At 48.4% G+C, this 20,815-nt stretch overlaps 4 protein-coding genes across 4 annotated transcripts; 3 read left to right on the top strand and 1 right to left on the bottom strand.

Annotated features, from left to right (window-relative positions):
- Nucleotides 1-11,448: 11,448 nt before the first annotated feature.
- On the top strand, nt 11,449-12,806 carry N7533_006478 (uncharacterized protein; the record flags this gene model as incomplete). Its single annotated transcript, XM_057103128.1, has 3 exons — nt 11,449-11,745; nt 11,799-12,428; nt 12,540-12,806. The coding sequence occupies 3 exons, from the start codon at nt 11,449-11,451 to the stop codon at nt 12,804-12,806; spliced, it is 1,194 nt and encodes a 397-aa protein (XP_056958085.1).
- A 663-nt stretch (nt 12,807-13,469) lies between these two features.
- N7533_006477 (uncharacterized protein) lies at nt 13,470-14,479 on the top strand (the record flags this gene model as incomplete). The annotated part of the gene is made up of 2 exons (XM_057103127.1): nt 13,470-13,542; nt 13,599-14,479. 2 exons carry the CDS (start codon nt 13,470-13,472, stop codon nt 14,477-14,479), a joined length of 954 nt encoding a protein of 317 aa, XP_056958084.1.
- Nucleotides 14,480-14,942: 463 nt separating this feature from the next.
- N7533_006476 (uncharacterized protein) lies at nt 14,943-15,565 on the bottom strand (the record flags this gene model as incomplete). Its single annotated transcript, XM_057103126.1, has 3 exons — nt 14,943-15,132; nt 15,185-15,202; nt 15,264-15,565. The coding sequence occupies 3 exons, from the start codon at nt 15,563-15,565 to the stop codon at nt 14,943-14,945; spliced, it is 510 nt and encodes a 169-aa protein (XP_056958083.1).
- A 1,354-nt stretch (nt 15,566-16,919) lies between these two features.
- N7533_006475 (uncharacterized protein) lies at nt 16,920-17,598 on the top strand (the record flags this gene model as incomplete). The annotated part of the gene is made up of 2 exons (XM_057103125.1): nt 16,920-16,999; nt 17,310-17,598. Coding segments are annotated over 2 exons (369 nt in total), but the record flags the coding sequence as incomplete, so codon positions are not given.
- Nucleotides 17,599-20,815: the final 3,217 nt, after the last annotated feature.

The following is a 20,815-nucleotide window of genomic DNA, read 5'->3' as shown; positions in this document are numbered from 1 at the left end:
AAATTCCAGGAGCATCGGCTTGCTGCCACCTGCAGCCTGTACCCATCCCGGGACAGCGCCACGGCTGCCAGCTTGAGTCCGTCACCGTGGGAACCCGCCAATTGCTCCTGGCTGCCTTTGGTAGTGAAGCCTAACTCGAGAGCCTCGAAGGGCAATTGCAGGCAGGCGTTCGCCAAAGTGACCCGACTGGACTTTTTGTCATACTTGATGAATCCCAGGGATCGGCGGCCCTCGGGGTCCACGGGGTCTGGTACCAAGACGGCGTAATGATCGCAGGCGTCGACGAAGTACGGCCGGAAGGCGATTCGGTCGATCTGGAACCGTTCCAATATGGCGTCCTTCCTGTTTTATGATTTAGCCTCATGATCCGACAAGATGACAGACACGTACCAATTCTGATATAGTTCCCGAAAGGCATCGGCAGAGGTCCAGTGACTCACGTAATGAGGAGAAACCCCAAGCGAGACAATTCGCCGCGAATGCACAGCAGCTGGAGATGATCCTTGCTGACACTGAAGGAGTTCGCGTTCAAGTTGCTGATTCGCGTGAGTCATCTCGCGGCTATCGTCACTGGAGTCGATTTCCATGCAGTCGGCCATCCTGTTGCAGGGAGGTGTCCCTGAGAACCTGGGCTCCTTGTCGACTATTTAAGTCCCGTCCGTCTGTAACTCTAGCGCATAGCTCTGGTACGATTTTCCATGGCCAGCTGGCAAACGGTAACCAACGTCATGATATCAAGATAAAATCAAGCACAGGGTCTTGATGGGAGAACGATAATCAACCACCAGCAATCGTGCGGCTGATTGCGCCATCCCTTCCACCTAGGTGTGTGTGTCATAGTATCATCATGGGCCGTGCCACAGATATTTCCCTCGCAGCCTGGCTTCAAGATGGTATGAGGCTTTTGATCATATATTGATGTCTTCAGTCATGGCCTTGCGACGATTCTGCATCGTCGACAGTCGGTGCTCAACATTACGCAAAAGTTACACCCAAATTGTCAACAAGAATCAATATCTTTACAGAATTGGGGCGTGCATCAATGAAGTTCAAATCATCTTGTTGAGACGAGTCCACGACACGCTGTTTCGGGCCGACTCTGCAGACTGACCGCGGTGATACTCGTTTTACCCGCGTCACCAACGTTGACGAGGCAAACGATTTGTCACGGGTCATCTGGGCCAACCAGGGGCCTCTGGTGGGTCAGCGCTTTCCGTGATCAACCATCTTAATGCCCAGTGATGGTCCCTGCCAACATATCGCAGAATTACTTTTGCTTATTCTTAGAACTTAGCATTATTTTCCTCACCCGTCATCATCCGTCATCACATATCTTCAATTTTAAGCTACCGAGTACTACCGCACGCCCATGATTCTATAAATTGAGATGATCTCTGCCTTGCTTGAAATATCCGAGTCAATTGTGGCACTTCATTTTGAAAATGCCAGAGAAAATAGAGGAAAGTGACAATGAGATCCTCGAGGTCCTATCCAGTTACGGAGACCTTGGTATTGAAGAGACGGATGACGATTCTACTTCTACAGAAGGTGACATGTCGGAAACCAGCGAGGATCGCAGATTTGTGGCATCAGAGAGCGATGATGCCACATATTCCGACGAAGAGTCGCTAGGATCCAGTCTTCCCTGCATACACCACCTCATGGATGGTCAGGAGACATCGAGCAATGTAAGTGTGCCCATGGGATTTCTTTGGGCTGCCGAGCTAACGGGAGCAACCAGGTCGGCAAAAAGATACCGATTAGCGCCATTGCCTCTCGCTTGATCTCCGAAGATGGAATTTCAGTGGTACAGTATTTGGTCTTGTGGCAATCGTGGGAGCGCGAGATGCCGCATGAGTATGTTGTGAGCGAGGATCTGTCTTCTTCGCCAAGGTCATGTATCTAATACGAGAAAGTTTTGGATGCCGTCTCATTATTCAATATCGAATGCTCACCACCAGCCTTCTATGCAATACCGAGACGAATAATCAGATTGAAGTCAGTTTCATCTCACTGGATGGCAAGTCGGTCTGTCTCGCGTTTTCTTCGGAGCAGGTTACCGATGGATAAAGTGCCTCGCCAAGGGTTCAAAGATCAGGTGTATTTGCTTCGGAGCTCAACTTCTTTTCTTCGAAATTCTATCATCCCTAGCACTGCAGTACTGTAACAACCAGAACAACACTGTAGTTCTGTCCAGAGACTTTAAAACCCATCGAACACATTTGAAATTTTGCGTATGCGGAATTCATACGTGCACGAGTGTTGTGAGTCCCGGAAAAGCCATACTTGGGAGAACTCTTTACGTGCGGTTCATGATTATGAACTTGGAAGTCCGCCTGTCTGAATTTGTCACACAACTAAGAACTTTCAAATCAAGGACGTCTCGTCGAAAGTTTTCTAAAATGTTATCTTTCGGCATCCTTACACAGAAAAAAGTGAATTTTGTTGGACAGGAGATGGCCCTCACTAGACACAGTAGCGTATCGTATCTTCCTGATCATCTGAGTATCTAAATATGACATAATTCCGTCTGTCTAGGATAGACTAATCATCATCTATGCAAGATGATTGATGTGAAATGGTACTGGTACCAACGAGGGAAAATGAGCTACAGGTGCCATTCCTTTCAAGTAAGCCTGAGCAGTTAATTGCCAGACTTTGGTCACTGTCAAGATTGAAATTGCGAGCCTATCAATGGGAAAAGCAAGGTGTACCCCAGAGTTCCAGCCATGATCGATCCCATTGTGGCGTATAAGCCCCAAGAGGTCTTGAGCCAGAATGTTCCTTGGCTCTCAGCTGCCAGTGTAGCAGCCGTTTCTGTTCCTGATAGCAGCTTCACGGGAGATGTGACCATAACTTGCTGGGTGGAGATTGAGGAGCTTAGTGCACCTGTTGTAGTTGATATCGCGGACATAACTGGTATTGCCATCCAGTTGAGGTATTTCGGGGCTAGTGTGGCGTGAACCGAAATCTTGTTGGTAGCATAGCAGGATGCGTAAGTTGTTCCGGTAATATGACACGACAGGGACGCGATGCTGCAATGATTCATTAATATCAAAAATTCTTTGAGTGTATACAGGGTACCAAACTATTCTTTTTGTTGACATCCACCAGCTCTATGGAGTCATTCTTAAGGATAGCCGTCATTCCTGCTTCGGAAACGCCGCAGTCAGATGCAGCGACGATTTGAGAGCAAGTCACAAGGAATGTTGTCGCTTCATCATCCTAGAATTTAGATAAGAAGTCAATTCAGATTCTTGAAGTCTAATATCTCGGCATTTCCTCACATACGGTAGATAATATGCTCGCCTCCAATTCACGCCCTTGAAATCCTGGCAGTAAGAGGCTGACTGTTTGTCCGAGAGTTGTTGTAGCTGCACCTAAAAAGAAAATGCAGTAAGTGAGTAACATATTCACTCAGAGTTTGGCCGTCTCAAGCTTTGGGGGATGACTGTTGCAACCTTGGACACTCAATCTGTCAAATCAGAGGCTTGATATACTGCAAATAGCTTGGAGGACGGATTATTGTATTATGACTGAAAAAATCTTGACTTGTTCAGCAGGAGCCACGCGGAATCCTAAAGTCTTCTCTTGATAGACGAGAAAGCAATAATTTATCAGTACGGCATTGTGGGAAGCGTTTGTGATTATCTTGGAAGATCCTGTTGAGTGACCTCAAACGACTGGTAATCAAAAGCTGTTATAACTGGAACAACCGCTTTTGGGGTCGGAGAGTCCTTTTTTTCTTTCTTTCAGCGGATCTTTGATAGGTTTCTAAGGATTCTCGGGGCTCCATCTGGTCACTTGGGCACCCCTTGAGCGGCCACGAAATTGCAAATGGAGCCGTACGACAGTAGTCAAAGTGCGCATACAACTTCTACCGATGATTGTCTCTTTAAGTTGATAGCCAATATTGTTGTATCAATTTCATGGGAACAACAAAAGCTTGCGGTCTGTTAGCGATTGGAAAGTTAATAGATTCCCATTTAATTCCACAACAACTCATCACAAAAAAGGCTTTACAGATACGTTCGGTATGAGTTCTTTGGCCAAGTCAAGATTTTGCTGACCATGTTAAACATATTGAGAATGGAGTGTGTCCAAAAATTCCTGTAGCTTAGTTAGAAACGGAGTTATAAGTAGCTTCACGCGCGTCGCCAAATGCCTGGTTTAAAGAGCAAGACAGATCCTGTTTTTGACGAAAACCCCCATCTTCAGCTCCGAAAGAGACATGCATTGCTTGTTGATTTATTCTACACTCATATCGGCGGTCTTTGGCGGAACACTTTAGATCATTGACCATAATAACCATTGCTTTGTGTATTCCACGGAGAACTTCGACTGCACCGGGATCTCGGAGTCGTTTGCGCCTCTTGACGGCATATCATGTTCCCGTAAGTAATGCAATCTACTGACGAAAGAACAATTTTTCTGACATCTTTGAGACCTGAGCCCAGAAACCAAAGGCACACACTCCAATTCGTCGTCATTCAAAGCCATGTTTTGTGGCTCCAGTCAGAGTTCTGCGTGGGTTGAGGTACATCGAAGCGGCTTCATCAACTTCCACAATGAAAAAGGGGATGCGACAAGTTGCAAGGTCGCGGAGGCCCTGGTTAAGGGAAGCCTGTGCACCGCCAGCAATAAATCAAGGTCTTCAACGAAAGGCATTGAATCCCAACTGACTTCTTCGTCTACCACAACCATCCATGTGTCAGTGACAGCACCATCGGCGGCCCCGACTACTTCCTCGGGCCCGAACAGCTCTTCGAATATAACATATTGCTGAACCAAAAATTTTGCTTGATTTTTTAAGCTTGTGCTAGGCTATGCTGCTACTGTTCTATCGATTAAGTCTACCATTTTACTATGGAGCCCCAATCCCGGCATGGGATGTTCTTCTTTTCCTGCACCTCGCTGCCCAGGTTTCCAATTTACAATTTACAAGCAGTCTACTTTTTTAGCACTAAAATAAAATAAGAAAAAAAATTCTTCGTATGCCTGAAGTTTATATGAGAGTCCTGCATCTATTAAAATAACATGAATAATCAACCCAGTGGATCTGACAAAAGGGAGCCAGAGTTTCAAAGCACAAGCTGGGTATTTGGTATCTAATCTAATACTGTTGTCTACTTTTAGTATGACCTCCGGACAAAAGATCGATCATTTAATCATTGCCGCTAAAATGGGCAACCTCTATTGGGGTTTCTGATTCTAGAAAATGGTTCTAGAAACCGCTGAATTGATAGCAAAGCTAGTGTATCAATATTATCCGCATGCATCACACGCGAATTACATCAAAATCTGACTATACATTATTTACTTGCAACCGGCGGCAGGCGAGGAAAATCTTTTGGAGGCAAAAGCATTTTCATGTCACATCTTGGGGGAAATATTTCATACATTAAGGCAGCCGAGATCTCAGACGCAAGCCATGAAATGGAAGGGGTGGTCATTGCGACACATAAACATCATCTTCTAGGTTAAAGATTTGAATCTTCTCGATATTACAAAGCTGGCCAGCCCTCCAATGTCAATCGACCGCGAAACTTAGGGTTGTAGGCAGGACTCGTATTGTCCAGGGTTGCCACATAGCGGTTGCGACCGCCCATTTTCGCATGAGTCAGGTAGTGAGCCTTCAGATTGTCCGATCGTTTGAAGCTACGATGACATTCTGGCACCCAGCATGCGTACGGTCTTTCATTTGAGTGGCATGTCAGATGTCGCTCGAGGGCCTTTCGGCGCATGAACTGGCGGTGGCAGCCCGGGTATTTGCATTCGAACTGCCGCTGGGGTATTTTGTGTGGCAATTTCTGGAAGCTCCAATCCGGAGGTACCTGAGAGGAAGAAGGAGGCGCGGCATTCGCAGGCTCCCGAGAAACCGGGCTCGTTGCAAGCGCTTCATTGCTGTCAAGTCGCATAAAACAGGAGTTGCAGGTAGGGGCCACCTTTGCCTCAAGGGCATGGGGCTTGGAGGATGACTCTAATGGGCTGAAAGGATACGAATTGGGCATATTTTCTAGCCAGCAAATGACAGGGATCGGCTCGCAATGGATGAAGCCAGGATCGGAAAAGTGTCCTGGTCGTTGAAAGCCGCAACCGACGACACCATTTCGATGAATCTGTCGCAACGCTTCTTCAGGATTAAGCACCCCAGACGACTGTTGTGGAAAGGACGTACAGATGGGACGTGTGATGAAGCAATTGTCGGAAATTAAGGGCCATTGATTGTTCGGCTCGTTCATGATTGATCTTTGATTCAAAGAATGCGAATTCATTTGGAAACAATCGTTCGGAAATTGCACGCACGGGATATGGCTCTGTGACAGTTGGCTGCTTTGTACAGAGTAGAAGAAAGCGAAATGCAACATTGGCGATCGCATAATCCAAACACCAATCTGCGACGGGAGAGGTTTGGGCGGCAAGATTCTGAGCGTGCGATAGACCGAGGCCGCCAGTAGCTTGATACAAACGGCGAGCAGATATGTATACAAAAGAAAATGGCGATATACAAATCGGTGGAAATATGGAAAATTTCCTCAATATTTCCATGGAATACTTTTGACAGCACCCAGTTGGTGCATTTTACAAATATAAGAAAAATGCGTTTGAGCGATATCTCATTTATCACTGTTTCAACGGCTGAAGTGACGGTGATGATTCCACGCTGAGACAACCAAAGCTTACTCCCACTGTGCCACTTTTAAACTCTTCTCTTGCACGAATTTCTTCATCTTTTGTCAGTAATAACCAAGTTAACGTTGCTCCACTTGATTCAAACTGAGTTATTTGTCGACCACATATTCCTTGCTAATAAACAATTGGTTATAATAACATCATCAAGCGTTGAGCATTATGGAGAACCGAATTTGATGGCTTTATCGGTCTTCGTGGCTATAAATTAGATGAAATAATGCTTAATCTATTCATACTACATATATCCAAATTCTCAAATATATTACCATGAACAGAGAAATGGATCCTTTTGCTGTGTGCCATGACCTACAAGGGGACGGAAAGACCGATTCCGATCCAACTTCAGGCCCAGATGAGCGACTGAACCCGGAATTGACAGCTGCAGAGACTCCTACTCAGGTAAGAACTATCTTAACCTCTAATGTCGTGCATGATGCTAATCCACGCAGCCGGTCTCCCAGCGGCCAGCCGACGAAGAACAAACTTCTGCAGCAGAACCCTTCCAGCCGATACTACAGCTTCTTGCAGAGCTTGAACGTGATGATCCAAAGCTCGCCTTTCAAGCAGCTCGAATCTTGGGACTCTACCGACGACTTTGGGATTCATGCATGTCGAAACATACTGGCAGTGAGAAGCTCCGTCAGACCAACCAGGAGTTGAAAAGGGAGAATACACGACTGGAAAATGAAAAGGGGATGTTTCTAGCTCATCATGACGAGCAGCTATCTCAGTTCGATTATCTAAATCAAGCATTGGAGGCATCTCGGGGGCGATTGCTCAGCATTCTCAATGATTGGGAGCAGTGCTCGGAAGGCCAACTGCCAGGGCTGATGAATCGCGAGCGAGGTCAGTGATAGAATCCTGGTCAGTTTATATTCCACTCTATGAGATAGTGAAGTAAATAGTGGTTTTTGTCCAATTTATGTTTTACCCCTTGATATTCAAAGTCGGATCCATTCGACCTCACACGCCACACTGTATCATGAATAAATTAATGACATCTGGAGATAGCCGAAAAGATAGGATGGGTGGTTGATTCGACAATAGCTGTAAGAAGAAAACCAAACTGTTCATGTTTGCCGATGGAAGATCCCTATGTGAAAGGGAACCATACATCGATAAGATATCACATTATTACAAAATGAGATATAGGTAGCTTATAGGTGGCCGAGAATTTAGGTCATGGAAGCTATTTGAGAAACATGGCAAGACAGCGATTGAGGGGTCGTAGAACTTCGCCGTGCTTCACATACATGGTACAGTAAATAATATTTCCATGGAAGTTCCAGCTGAAGTTGTACTATCGAAAAGAATAAATATTTCTAAACGGACAAAAGACGTATGGCTCTGTGCATAAATCAAGGCCTATCAATGCGATAGTAAGGGAGATCGATGGTTTCCAAGGCCGATATGACATTCACATGGAATGCCTTCACTGTCCGTTTTCGACTCTCTAACTCCACTCCCTGCCGGTTGCAGCATTGGAGGAGACTATCGGTCTCTTCTTCCAGCAATTCGTTTAACTCGCATATCTGACGCCGCTCATCTTCGAGCCGGATGCTCTCCGCCGATTTCACAACATAACTTTCCCATAGACATAGATACAAATCCAAGAGTCTTAGGGCCGGTAGGGCGAGGTCGCTTTTGCGGCGCAGGATTTGATCAAGTTGCGTCGTAGGGAGGTTGCTCACTGCGGTAGAGCCTGAGGCGGGTGAATTATCCTCTGCGTTCGGGTCGTTGCAAGTGTCCTCGGAGAGTCTTCGCTGTCTTTTGGCCGGCCGATCCGCGGGTGAAGGGGATGCCGTGAGTGGATTCATTAGTGAGGAATGGGGAAGATTGAGCGTGCACAACAGAGCGGGTTTCCATAGATCTTAAATACAGCATATCACTCTGGGAGAGAGATTTACTGCCATCAAACTATCCTGGGTCATACTTCACCCGTGTTGTGTTGACAGACAGTCCACGCACGTTCTGACCTTTAATGCACGACGTTGAAAAACCTGTGGCAAGAGCAATGCAGTTTCTGCAGCTCCTAAAGGCAATCTGGTTACCACCACGTATTGTGAGATCAATGGTTATATTCCTTTCATGCTTGCTATAAGCTGCAGTACACGTTGCGCATCGTGTATCAATGCTGGTCGGCACTTTTCTGTAGCCCACATTCAGTACCTCAAGCAGCACTACCTCAGCGCCCGTCCACGCAGACTACCCGCGTCCACTATGCCAGGGACCAGCGTGCCTTAATCCATTCACAGCGGGCTCTGCGATCATCCATCTCATACTGAATGGCCCTTCAGATACCCTCGTGTGTCGCGATTGCTCGTGCGACTCGCAAACTGTACGTATCCACCCTTGGATCCGCCAGTAGAGCGTCGACGACAAGGACATGTGCGCCTTTGACTGCCAACACCAACGGAGACTCCAGCCATCGGTTCTCCAGGCTGGGGTTAATCTTTTTGTGTCTTAACAGAGTCTGGACTATTTCCAGGTCACCCGCACGGGCGGCAATCCCCAGAGCCGTGTCATGCATCGTCAAGGTACCCTGGTTGATTCTGAGCCGCTGTCTTTGCTGGACCAACAGTCTCACAGCCTCCAAGTGGCCTCCTACCGCCGCTTGGCATAGAGGAGGGTCCATTAAAATTCCTCCCGTATTGATTTCGACGCCCCTCTGACTTATAAGGATTCTCATTGCGCTCACTCTGCCTGCAGCGGCGGCGGCAGAAAAAGGGGTCTGTCTTGCAGCGTAGATATTCAGATCAATACCTGGAGCTGTCAGCAGCTGCATCAAAATCGTGGTATCCAACCGAGTCGCGGCATGGTGTAGTGGTGCCGAGGGTGTGTCTAGCCGACCGGAGCCGCCGATCAAGTTGGCATCAATGTTCTTTACAGCGAGTAGCCTTGCCGTTATCTCGTCATATGACAGTAACGTCGACCACCAAAGCGGGGTATCTCCGACATTATCCACACAGTTCACGTCAGAATGAGGATGCTGGAGGAGGAGGTCAACCACTTCCAAGCGTCGACTGCAGACAGCAAGATGGAGTGCTGTCGCACCATGACTATCGATTGTCGCCACACCAGGACGTTTTTGTCTCAAGAGCACGTTCACAGCATCCACCGATCCATGAAGAATCGCCTGATGCAGCGCTGGCTCATCGAAATTATCTTGCACTAGGTGCAAATAGTCTTGCCCCTTTAGAAAAACGGCCCTCATAGACGGCCGGTTATATCGGGCGGCCCATGCCCTGGGCGAACTGCCAGTTTCGTCGGGTGAGTAGGGGTCACTGCTTTTGGACAGCAACAGCTCCGCCAACCCAATTTTGCCCCACCAGACGGCGAGGTGGAGTGCGGTTTGGCCTCTCTGATGCTGAAGATCGACTGCACAGTCCGTTCGTTCCAGTATGGGCCGCAGCGTCAAGCATGAGCCATATTTGACCGCACACCACAAGGCGCTTTCATGCTCAAGGTTTTGGACATTGATATCTAGCCTACTACTTTTCAGTAGGAGCTTGAGCACGGCGGATGAAGAATATTTGAGAGCTCTCATCACCGGGGTTCTCCCACGAAAGAAGGCATTGACGTTTGCTCCGTGATGAAGCAACAGGAGCGCAAGATCAACATTGTCATCTTTGGCGGCTAGGCCAAGAAGATTGCTGTTCTGATATTCGATGTTGAATTGGAGAATTCCCGTTCGTAGAAGGTGGTTCAGCGATCTGCAGGATCTTGCAAGAGCGAACTTTGCGCTACCATGTAGGTATGTGGCAATCATCAACACTATTTCTGGAGGCAAGTCTCCGATTTGAGACTACTAATCTGTTTAGTTTCCCATGGGCAATATGTCGTGAGAATACTTAACGAACCATGATGTAAAAGAAGTGTGAGAGGGTGTGAAATTGAGAGAAACCTGGCAGAAGGCCAAGAGACACGAGGGCAGCTTTATGAAGGGCTCCAATCCTTGGCCCAGTCCATCCGACTAGAGCGTCCAGCTCTAGGTCGCATCATGCTCCTGGGATCTCTTCGGTGGATCCAGGGGTTTACTTTCTGATGGCAAAATCAGCATTGAGGACCCAATGCGCTTTGTTACTCCTGGGAACACCGAAGGTATTCCCCAGGTCACTACAATTCTCTCAGTGTGTCACAATTGATGTGACTCCAGACCACAGGCTATTTCTGTCCAGAGAATAAGGGGTGAAAGTGTCAAGGCATGCTGAGTGCCGCGACGCTCCAGATAATACCATGTATTTTCAGGCAGCATCGGATCCAGTATGCCGAAAGGGCTCACTACGTACCACTTTAGGAGCCGTACAGCTCGCCACCAAAGCCTTGAAGAATGTTAAAGAAAACGCCGTCCGAAGAATATCATAGCCACGGTTGCTAGTGTATTTAAAGTAGACTCAGTGTCGCTTCGACTGCATTTCACTTCTATCAGATTTCATTTAAATCAGATATTCTCAAGCCACGACCTATCTCCACCACTCTTTGCTTCACCATTTTGATAGAGACAAAAAATTACATCTGCAATCAATCCGATTTCTTTGATTTATATCCGAAGCCATGACAGAGCCTTATGGAATGGCAGCCCCATGCCCCAGAAAATTACGGCGGCCCTGCATCCCCTGTCGCATTTCCAAAAAAGGATGCAGTAGCGATATGCCCGCCTGTCAGTCTTACTGTGACCGTGGGCAACCAGATCTTTGTTTGTATGAAGAACGGGTCCGTTTGGCCTTCGGACAGAAGACCTTGGGGCAGAAGACAATGCCGCCAACCCAGCCAGAAAGTTCGAAGCGGCGAAAAGCTGTCTTCGAGGCCAAGGGGACGCATTATAATGAGGGGAATGAGAAGACCATCGATACACAAAGGGAAACTTGTAAGACCGGGAAAGTTTTCAATCAAACGGGGTATGAATGTCAATCTCCATCTACCGACGTCTTCTCTTCAAGATATTTCCACGCCAGCAACGGCCTGATAGAAGATTGGAAAAACGAAGGCGAGGAGTGCCCGAGCTCTTTCGGCTCTTGTACAACGCAGTCATACTTTGATATAGCACTTTCGGTAAGTTCTGCAGTCTCGTTGTACATTAGCATTCACGGCTCACGCTATTCCAGGTTTCCTTGCCACCTCGGCTCCAACCCCAAATTCCGGCAACTGGCACTCCTTCAGCCAAGAGCCGCCACACCTTTCATCAGCTCTTACTGGTTCTAACCTACTTATTCATTACTGCAATACTCCCTGGAAACGAAGGCTCCTTATGGGCCATAATATACCGGAGTGACTATGACTGGGAGAAGAGTTTCGTCTTGCAGTACAGTCAGTTGCAGTCCTGGCTCACTGATATCCGCGACGCTTTAAGCGAATTTCAGGGCTTACTTACTATGTCCTACGAAGACATGGAAATACAGATCCGGTATATTCTATTCCTCCTCGGACAATATTCATGGCAAGAGTCTAGCTTTGTTCAAACGTGCTTCGAACGACCCTGTTTTCCTTACAGACCATTTGGTGTGGGAGCCAGTATCGCTCTGATATGCTACGCTTTCATGGGCATTGATGCTCTGCATATACGGGGCTACGAATCAAAAGAGATCTGGTTACTTGACGAGCTATTCTGTTCTGCCATGCTGGAGCATCTAAGAATTTCACCAATATTGCCCTCTGACCTCTCGATGGGGCAGCTGCAGTCCATCCTCACAAGCCTTCAAATGGCGTTCCAGAACGAAGAAGTCAGGGTTGCAGCGGTACTTCCCCAAAGGATTGATGTCAAAAACAGAGCGGAGATGATAGACTATTACACGCATGCATTCTTATCATTGGATCCGCTCCTTTTTCTCAGAATCTCTCTGGTTTAGGGGATTAAGCCATTTGCTAACTGCACCACTCGTGATTTAGCCACCGCCTCTGCAATTTTGTTCTACAGCAAAAGTCTGATCCGAGATCTAGAAAAAGATATCAAAATGATCCCTAAAGTTATGCAATCAAAGCCCGATCGCATCGTGGTCACGGAAATGTTTCATGTCAAAGCGTGGCAGGAAATTCATCGGGGTGGCGGCCGAGAAGAATTGTATATTAATGTCTTTTATGTTTCTGTCGAACCTATAGCACAGCGGATGACCTAGAAGGGGCTGATATATTGACTGGATGATCAGATACGAGAAAGAAATTTATCTGCTTAATTCGAATAGAAAGGTCCATTTTGAAGATTTTTGATCGTATGTATCATAACCGAGAGAGTAGGCTGCGGTAAAGTTATAAGAAAAGAATCATGCATGCCCTGCCGTGGTAAAAAGTACTGAAGTTACCGAACTCGGTTTGATGGCATAGCTACAGCCCGATGATTATTCTTAGTCCTATGCAGCGGAGACAGTACCCAAAAAGACTTCTCTGTAGCGAGACTGAGAACCTCTTTCCACAATCACAACATTTCAAACTTTAGCCTCCCTGCAGGGGCTGAGAGGGGCCGAGATGTGTGTTTGTGTATCATTAGTTACTGCACTGGTAAAATCAGTTCAAGTCTCAACGACATAGTGCTAGGTGAATCATCACTAAATAATTTAAATTATGATCCATCACCATCCCATTTCAAAATCTGTTTTGGACAACTGCATAGCTGCATAGCTCGGCGTGATTGCTTTTCTCTCGACATCATCTTGCATAGAAGTGTCTTTGTTGATTTTTTCACACTACATCACCCCCCTAACAAGCCTTTGGATCGCCAGTTTGTCTGTCCCAGCTTCGACGCGTTGCTTTCCGGCCCGTTCTTTATTGGCGACTACAAAAAAATGGATCTCGATTACAAACCATTGTATAAACACTCAAAGCTCGACTCCAATCGCTTCCGTAAAAAGCCTGTCGGTATGTGATATACCTTATTCCGGCTATGGCAAACCAAAAAGCTAATCCTGTTAAAGACAAGCCTCCATCTCCGATGCATCGCTCCTCCGAAGCCTTTGTGAACCGGCTCCCTTTTCTATATTCGAAAACCGAGGAGATTGTCTGGAAATGGGAGCAGTCCAAGCTCTGTGGCCAGAGCATCAACACTACCTTGCAATCCACTATCATGCCACAGGATCACCCTTCCAACAGACCTGACAGGGCAGACAAATTCGTTTCTATGCTAAATGGAAGTGTCGTCGTGAAGCCTTCGGCCCACCTGACGAATCTGAAGCCGGAGGAATATCATGTGGGATTTCTGCATACAGAAAACCTGACAGATATGAAGATCATTCTCCTTGGGCTACCCGAATGGAAAAGACCTTCCAAAGTCCGGGAAAGCATGCTTCGTTTTGAGAATTTGCTGGCCGGGAAAAGTTTTCCACTCTTCTACAATTGGTCAACCGAGTACTGGATCTCAGATTCGGTCATTCTAGATCCACGGTCAACCGATGAGGTGGAGATGATCAGTAAGGGAAAACGGACGGCAAGTAGTCAATATTTGAGGTACCTTTGCGCTGGCATTCCGTCAACCACGATGGGACCTCTTTTCAACACGCTTGTGACCTCGGGGAATGCAGACCCAGCCTGCTTTGAGTATTCGATGGGGTTCATTTGGATTCATGCGTCGATAGATCCGAAGAACTTCGAGATAGAACTTGACACCTCTATCGATCCGTCTTGTGATCGCATTGATTACATGCTACAACAGATGAGAGAGAGATCGTGGTTGGTTCAGGCAGAGCTAGCGATCAAGCTCGAGAGGTCCAGCAGGGTGAAAGCCGCTATCTCGGTTCAGGTTTTGGGCGTTTCTCAAGTCCGCGTCACTTCTACTCATAAACCAATTACTCATCAGTAGGATGTGTTTCAGAGCAAGATGCCATGCTTTTCGCCTGGGCCATGCTATTTGTGTCAAAGTATCTCTTCAAAATTCATCATCTTTCATGTAAAATCAAAGAATAATTGCGTCATTCGCGTCGCGTTGCCGCCGTACCGGAAAGACTTACCGAAGGGACGAATTGGTATATAGACTCGGCCACTGAGCAAAACTGTACCTCCGTGCAATTTGTAATATCGACTGACTCGGTGGGTAGGTATATTCATGAAAGGTCCATTTGCAAGGCCTTTGCTGTATTCGCAGAAGACAGATTTTGTTGCGTACCACCTATTGAAAACACAACAAGAGTCCTGGTCCGAATATTGTACAACTGGTAATCGTAGGAAAGGCAAGTGTGTATTCAGCGTGAGAGAGCCCATATGTCGAATGCTCGATAAATTTCTGCATAGATAATGTCCACAGAGGCCCCCGAGCCAGTTGAATTTTATCCCCGCTGCGACCGCCGGGTCCGCACCGTCTTCTGCTCCGGTCCATCTGGCGTCTCAGTCATATCGCTCTTCATCCGCTCCTCTGATTCCGCCTCGACAGCCTCCAGCCGGTGGAGAAGGTCTGTCAGGTCCTTGCGGAGATCCTCGATACACTTATTTTGGTCCGTCAATTTACATTCTAGGGATCTGGCCTTAGGTCAGCCCTTTGTTCATTGCTTGGAGGGAATGTAAAACTCACTTCACCCGCACGTCTAGTCTTGAAGTATCATCTGTTAGTAGACACGTTGCTTTCACGATAAGGGGTGACTCGGACTAACTCTGCGAGGCATGTGAGAGTAAGTACGTTGCTATCTCTGGGCTGAGATAAGTGTCCGCCGTATTGAGGACTCGGTAGCGCCCCGTGATCGTGGGTATTGGGAGGATCGCCCGGTTGCGGAACAGCTTTGTCGTTTTTGTTCGAGGGGGTCGATGGGTCTTCCTCGGTGGTGTCTCCAGACAGAGATTGAGATGGGCTTCGGCTGTATTCGGACTCCGAGGATGACAAGGACAGTGCGCGCTGCAATCGACGTCGGAAGTCTGGCATCTGCCGGGTGCGTGGAAATTTTCGAATGGCTCCCATAGTCGCGTATCGAATCAAGCGGGGTGTTGCCGACAAATAGATCTGTTTGAAATTATGACGGGAGTGGCTCTTATATGATTCGTGACGGGTGTGACACTATATGTTGTGTGAAAATAGATCCGGCGAGCAAATGCCCGCAGTGGAAGAGGCCATCCCCCTGAGCCCCGGCCAGCCATATCTGGTCTCACATTGTGAAAATTCAAAGCGGGGCGCAATAAGCGTTTGGCAACACTTCAACGGATTTTCGACGGGACAAACGTTGACTAACAAGCTACCTGCACGAATTGGACGTCCCAATCTGCGGCTCGCAGAAAGTTGGCTTCACGGTTGGAATTTCAAGTCAGCGCCCAGCGATCGGTGCCGCTAAGCTGTCACTTTCAACGTGTCCTGCTAGAGAAAGACTCATCTGCGTGCACATTGGGCTGGATAAGCTTGTAATATTCTAGCAGGGGTCAATCGAACTGATAATATAATTGAAGATTCGTTCATTCAGTGCCTATATCAGATAAATGTAGTGAGGAAGGGTAGATGCGTCCCAAAATTGGGAGCACTGCATCGAGGCAGCTACGATGCCAAAGTCTACAAACACAAGTTCGAGGGTATGGTCAGTCGATTTGCCAGAGCCAGCCCATTCTCGAACTTACCAGCCAAGTTGAAAGTCGTTTGACCTTTGTCAACAACGTTGAGGCATTTTGTTTGTCAGGCCTAGACCCCGGAGAGCCAAGGGTCCAGGTGGGGCGTGCCACTCCACCCGCTCTCCGCCCCAAACTCTTGAAATTTCTTATTTCAACGTTGATAAGCCGCCTCAACACCCACGAAATTAGGGTCGCCCGGTGCGAATTTGAAGTCAAAATCTCTGGACTCGGCAAAATGTACGCAAGTGGTCGCTGCCGAAACCCCTACTTAGAATAGCATAAAAGACGCTTTTTTCCCGCCGAAAAGAAAAGCAGGACTTTCCTCCTCACACTCCGGGCCTCGCACCCTTGGGGTGTCTTTTGCAGGTAAGATCTGCGTTACCAAGTACTCTTCGCAGGACGGGCTCTGCGTGATCAAGTGTGCCTCGCAGGAGACCGCTGCGATACCAAGTTCTCCGCAGGAGACCGCTGCGTCACCAAGTTCTCCGCAGGAGAGTGCTGCGTCAACAAGTTCTCCCTCGCAGCAATGAGCCCTGCGATTGTAAGAGTGCGCTCCCTCACAGCCAATGAGCCCTGTGTTGTATAAATGCGCTCCGCAGGGACATCTGCGACATCACGAGCCTCCGCAGGGACATCTGCGACATCAAGAGCCTCCGCAGGGACATCTGCGACATCAAGAGCCTCCGCAGGGACATCTGCGACATCACGAGCCTCCGCAGGGACATCCGCGAGATCAAGAGTCTCCGCAGGGACATCTGCGACATCAAGAGACTCCGCAGGGACATCTGCGACATCACGAGTCTCCGCAGGGACATCTGCGACATCAAGAGACTCCGCAGGGACATCTGCGAGATCAAGAGACTCCGCAGGGACATCCGCGAGATCAAGAGCCTCCGCAGGGACATCTGCGAGATCAAGAGACTCCGCAGGGACATCTGCGAGATCAAGAGTCTCCGCAGGGACATCTGCGACATCAAGAGACTCCGCAGGGACATCTGCGAGATCAAGAGTCTCCGCAGGGACATCTGCGACATCAAGAGCCTCCGCAGGGACATCCGCGAGATCAAGAGCCTCCGCAGGGACATCTGCGAGATCAAGAGACTCCGCAGGGACATCTGCGAGATCAAGAGACTCCGCAGGGACATCCGCGAGATCAAGAGCCTCCGCAGGGACATCTGCGACATCACGAGCCTCCGCAGGGACATCTGCGACATCACGAGTCTCCGCAGGGACATCTGCGACATCACGAGTCTCCGCAGGGACATCTGCGACATCACGAGTCTCCGCAGGGACATCTGCGACATCAAGAGCCTCCGCAGGGACATCTGCGAGATCAAGAGTCTCCGCAGGGACATCTGCGACATCACGAGTCTCCGCAGGGACATCTGCGACATCACGAGTCTCCGCAGGGACATCTGCGAGATCAAGAGCCTCCGCAGGGACATCTGCGAGATCAAGAGACTCCGCAGGGACATCTGCGAGATCAAGAGTCTCCGCAGGGACATCTGCGACATCAAGAGACTCCGCAGGGACATCTGCGAGATCAAGAGACTCCGCAGGGACATCCGCGAGATCAAGAGCCTCCGCAGGGACATCTGCGAGATCAAGAGACTCCGCAGGGACATCTGCGACATCACGAGTCTCCGCAGGAGACCGCTGCGTCACCAAGTTCTCCCTCACAACCCTGAGCCCTGTGATTGTATAATCTTGAGCTTCCATGCAGCCTTGAGCCCTGCGTTATCAAATTTGCGCTCATTAGGCGACCCGTGGCGCCGCGGCCCTCGTCCTGATCCTCTGGCGATTGCAGGCACCTCTTCGTGGTGTCAGAGACTAGTATTCGGGGAGTCCTCGAAGAAGCCAAGACCTGCTCCAAAGAATCGATAGAATCAAGAATCCAGCAAGACATGGTTTAGAATGACTTTTCACTATTGTATGTAGATTTCGAACAATCCATTTTGTAGCGCTCATCCACGCCCTGAGCTTCAGAACTAGACATTCTCTTCCGCGTAGTGTGAATTAGAGCATCGACTCATGGCTGATAGTGAGATGGCCACTTGGGGTGGCGGCTGAAATTCAAGTAGTCTCTATTGGTTTGGGTATTTGTCCCTGCTGGCTGGAGTGGCAGCAGGGTTTGCCTGGATGTAGGGAGATGCGGAGTTTCGACGGTGAGTGGGTGGTGTGCTAGGGTGTTGATGGTGAGGGCATGTTGACGATGAAGACATGTTGACGGCGATTGACGGTGGTTGACGGTGATAGATGATATGTGGATGGTGTGTTGATGGTGGGAATTGGAGGTGAGTGACGGTTGAGACTTGGTGATGATGGTGATGGCGACGGGATCAGTGAATGAATGGTGAATTAACATGATGTGCAGTGCAGTGCGGGTGACTCACGGGCGGTGAAGTGGCGGCCAACGGTAAACACCCATCCCGGTCATAGTGAGGATCTATGTTCCTCACGAATGCAAAAGTTGATAAAAAGTGCGAAATGATGCTTTCTACAAACTGGATTCGATATGATAGTAAATACTTCGGTCGCTTTTCTGTTGACATTCTCTCGATTCGAGCTTCATCGCGTGCTCTTTGGCCATATTCTGTACAATATCTGAAATGCTGTTGCCATATGCTGATTCGATACCTGTAATATATATATTCCCAAACCAATCCTATTAGGTACATTATCGGCGGTAAAATCGGCAAAGAACTATTTGTAACGGTACCAGCGATAGAAAGCCTCATTCATCTAAGCATATTTCAGTTATCATTTGGACTCGGCCTGATCGAATGAAGGACACTTCTGGAGCTCGAAACGCTGATCTTGCCGGATGTGTGCCCAGAAGAACGCGCGGGTGTCGTTACTTAAAATGTGGTGGCTATAATGAAGCAAAAGCGGCGCCGACAGCCTTTCTTCCTACGTGGTCTAGTGGAATTTCACATTTGCTCTCTGTAGCGGCACAGGTTCGATTTCCGCAGGGTGCATCAATTGCAATTGACCCAGAGCGACGGAACTTGCTCATGCGGCCCACCCGAAATCGCAGCCCACTTTGTGTTTCCGATTCGTTTTCCGAGCATTCGCTCTGCGGAGTAATTTTACCTATTGCCATCTCAAACGAGAATGGCGAACCCACATTTGCGGAGTCGATTGACCTTCCCGCCAAAGTCAGCTACCGGCGGCATGAAATTGATGGTCATCGAGGATATGCCGCACCAGACTCATCTACGGGGGGCCAAGGCTGGGTGCACTGGAGCATCGCGTAGAACACCCGTCACGCCCACTCTGAGAGTACCACCAGCGGCTACGTTCGAAGTCAATAAGCACGACTTCTCCACTAATATCACAAACCGAACTGGCATCTTTCGAATAACAATTGGGCCATTGTGACCGTTTCGGCAATCGGCTGGCTGTACTTGCAAGACAGCTTCTGCTGGCGAGTCCGTGCCCCTCAGCGGTGACATCAAGGATGCATTCGGTCGACGTGCGGCTGCATTGAGCATAGCATCAGGTTCCAGCGACTTCACTATGGTTAGTTGCCTTCCAAATTATTCTAGAGATGAGGATGTACTTATCAGGATCAATCATGAAACGAGCCATGGTGGCAGCTTTAATGACCGTCTGCATCAGGTCACAGCGAAGGCAACTTGCCGTTGGATATACCTAGTCTAGCACCGGTTATCAGCAGCTGGTGCAAAATAGTCATTCGCAACTTACTTTGTTCGCGACCTAGACGAGGTCCCCAGCCGGCTATATTGCACTTTCTCGATTGAACTCGTCGGAACGGCTGAATTAGGGCAGTGATCCACTGCCGATATTAACATGATTCCTGGTGAATTGGAATGGTGCAGACTTACCGTCAATGTAGTCTGGTACAGTACATATCAGCGAAAGTCAGCCAGAGATGTAGCGGATTCAACTCGATTCCATGTGCACGAGAGCAAAATCATCATGTACCAGGGGAGCGGATGTACCCATACCTGCCAATACACGACTCAGGGCAAATATTCAACCGGGTCTCGGCAAAGTACCATTGAACAAGAGATTCGGTGTATTTGGTTTACGACAAAATTCGACCTGACCGGGAAATCACTGGTCTCACGGCGAGGGATCTGGGGTAGATCTAAGCCACAGCCTGCCTTATCACTTGCTCAGCTGACATCGGGATTGAAATAACTGGCCTTAAGACTATTGCCAATAGCTCTTTTCAATTTGCTGATTGATGCCACCTGGGAAAGAGTTGGTTGTCTTTTTCCGTGGCGGTGGATTCTCGGCCTCTCTTCGTTGTCGCGGATGCTCCGATGGCTCGCTCGGTCATCAGTGAGACCGGCTCATGGCTACCGACAAGCCTTCAATTTGGACATGGGCAAGAGGCTCATGGCCGTCAGAATATGGTGAGTTGCTAATACATTGGCTGTCAATTTCTGTTCGGACAGGGTAATGTAGAAGAGAGGAATGGAGAGACTTTGGAAGTTTACCGTATGGCTAAGCAAAGGGCATCAAGCCTTCCTGAAATGGGCTTGCTTAATGCGCCAGGCGAAGTGCCCGTGTCAATCATTTCTTCTGAAACAACAAAGACGCAAGTGTAGTGAGATTAAATGGCTTGGCCCGTCAGGTTGTTGCA

The sequence above is a fragment of the Penicillium manginii genome (genome assembly GCF_028828005.1).
Source record: "Penicillium manginii strain IBT 31320 chromosome Unknown utg000005l:1.0-5665137.0:1.0-5668048.0, whole genome shotgun sequence".
NCBI lineage: Eukaryota > Fungi > Ascomycota > Eurotiomycetes > Eurotiales > Aspergillaceae > Penicillium > Penicillium manginii.
Note: the sequence above shows the minus strand (reverse complement) of the source record. Positions and strands in the feature narration are given on the sequence as shown.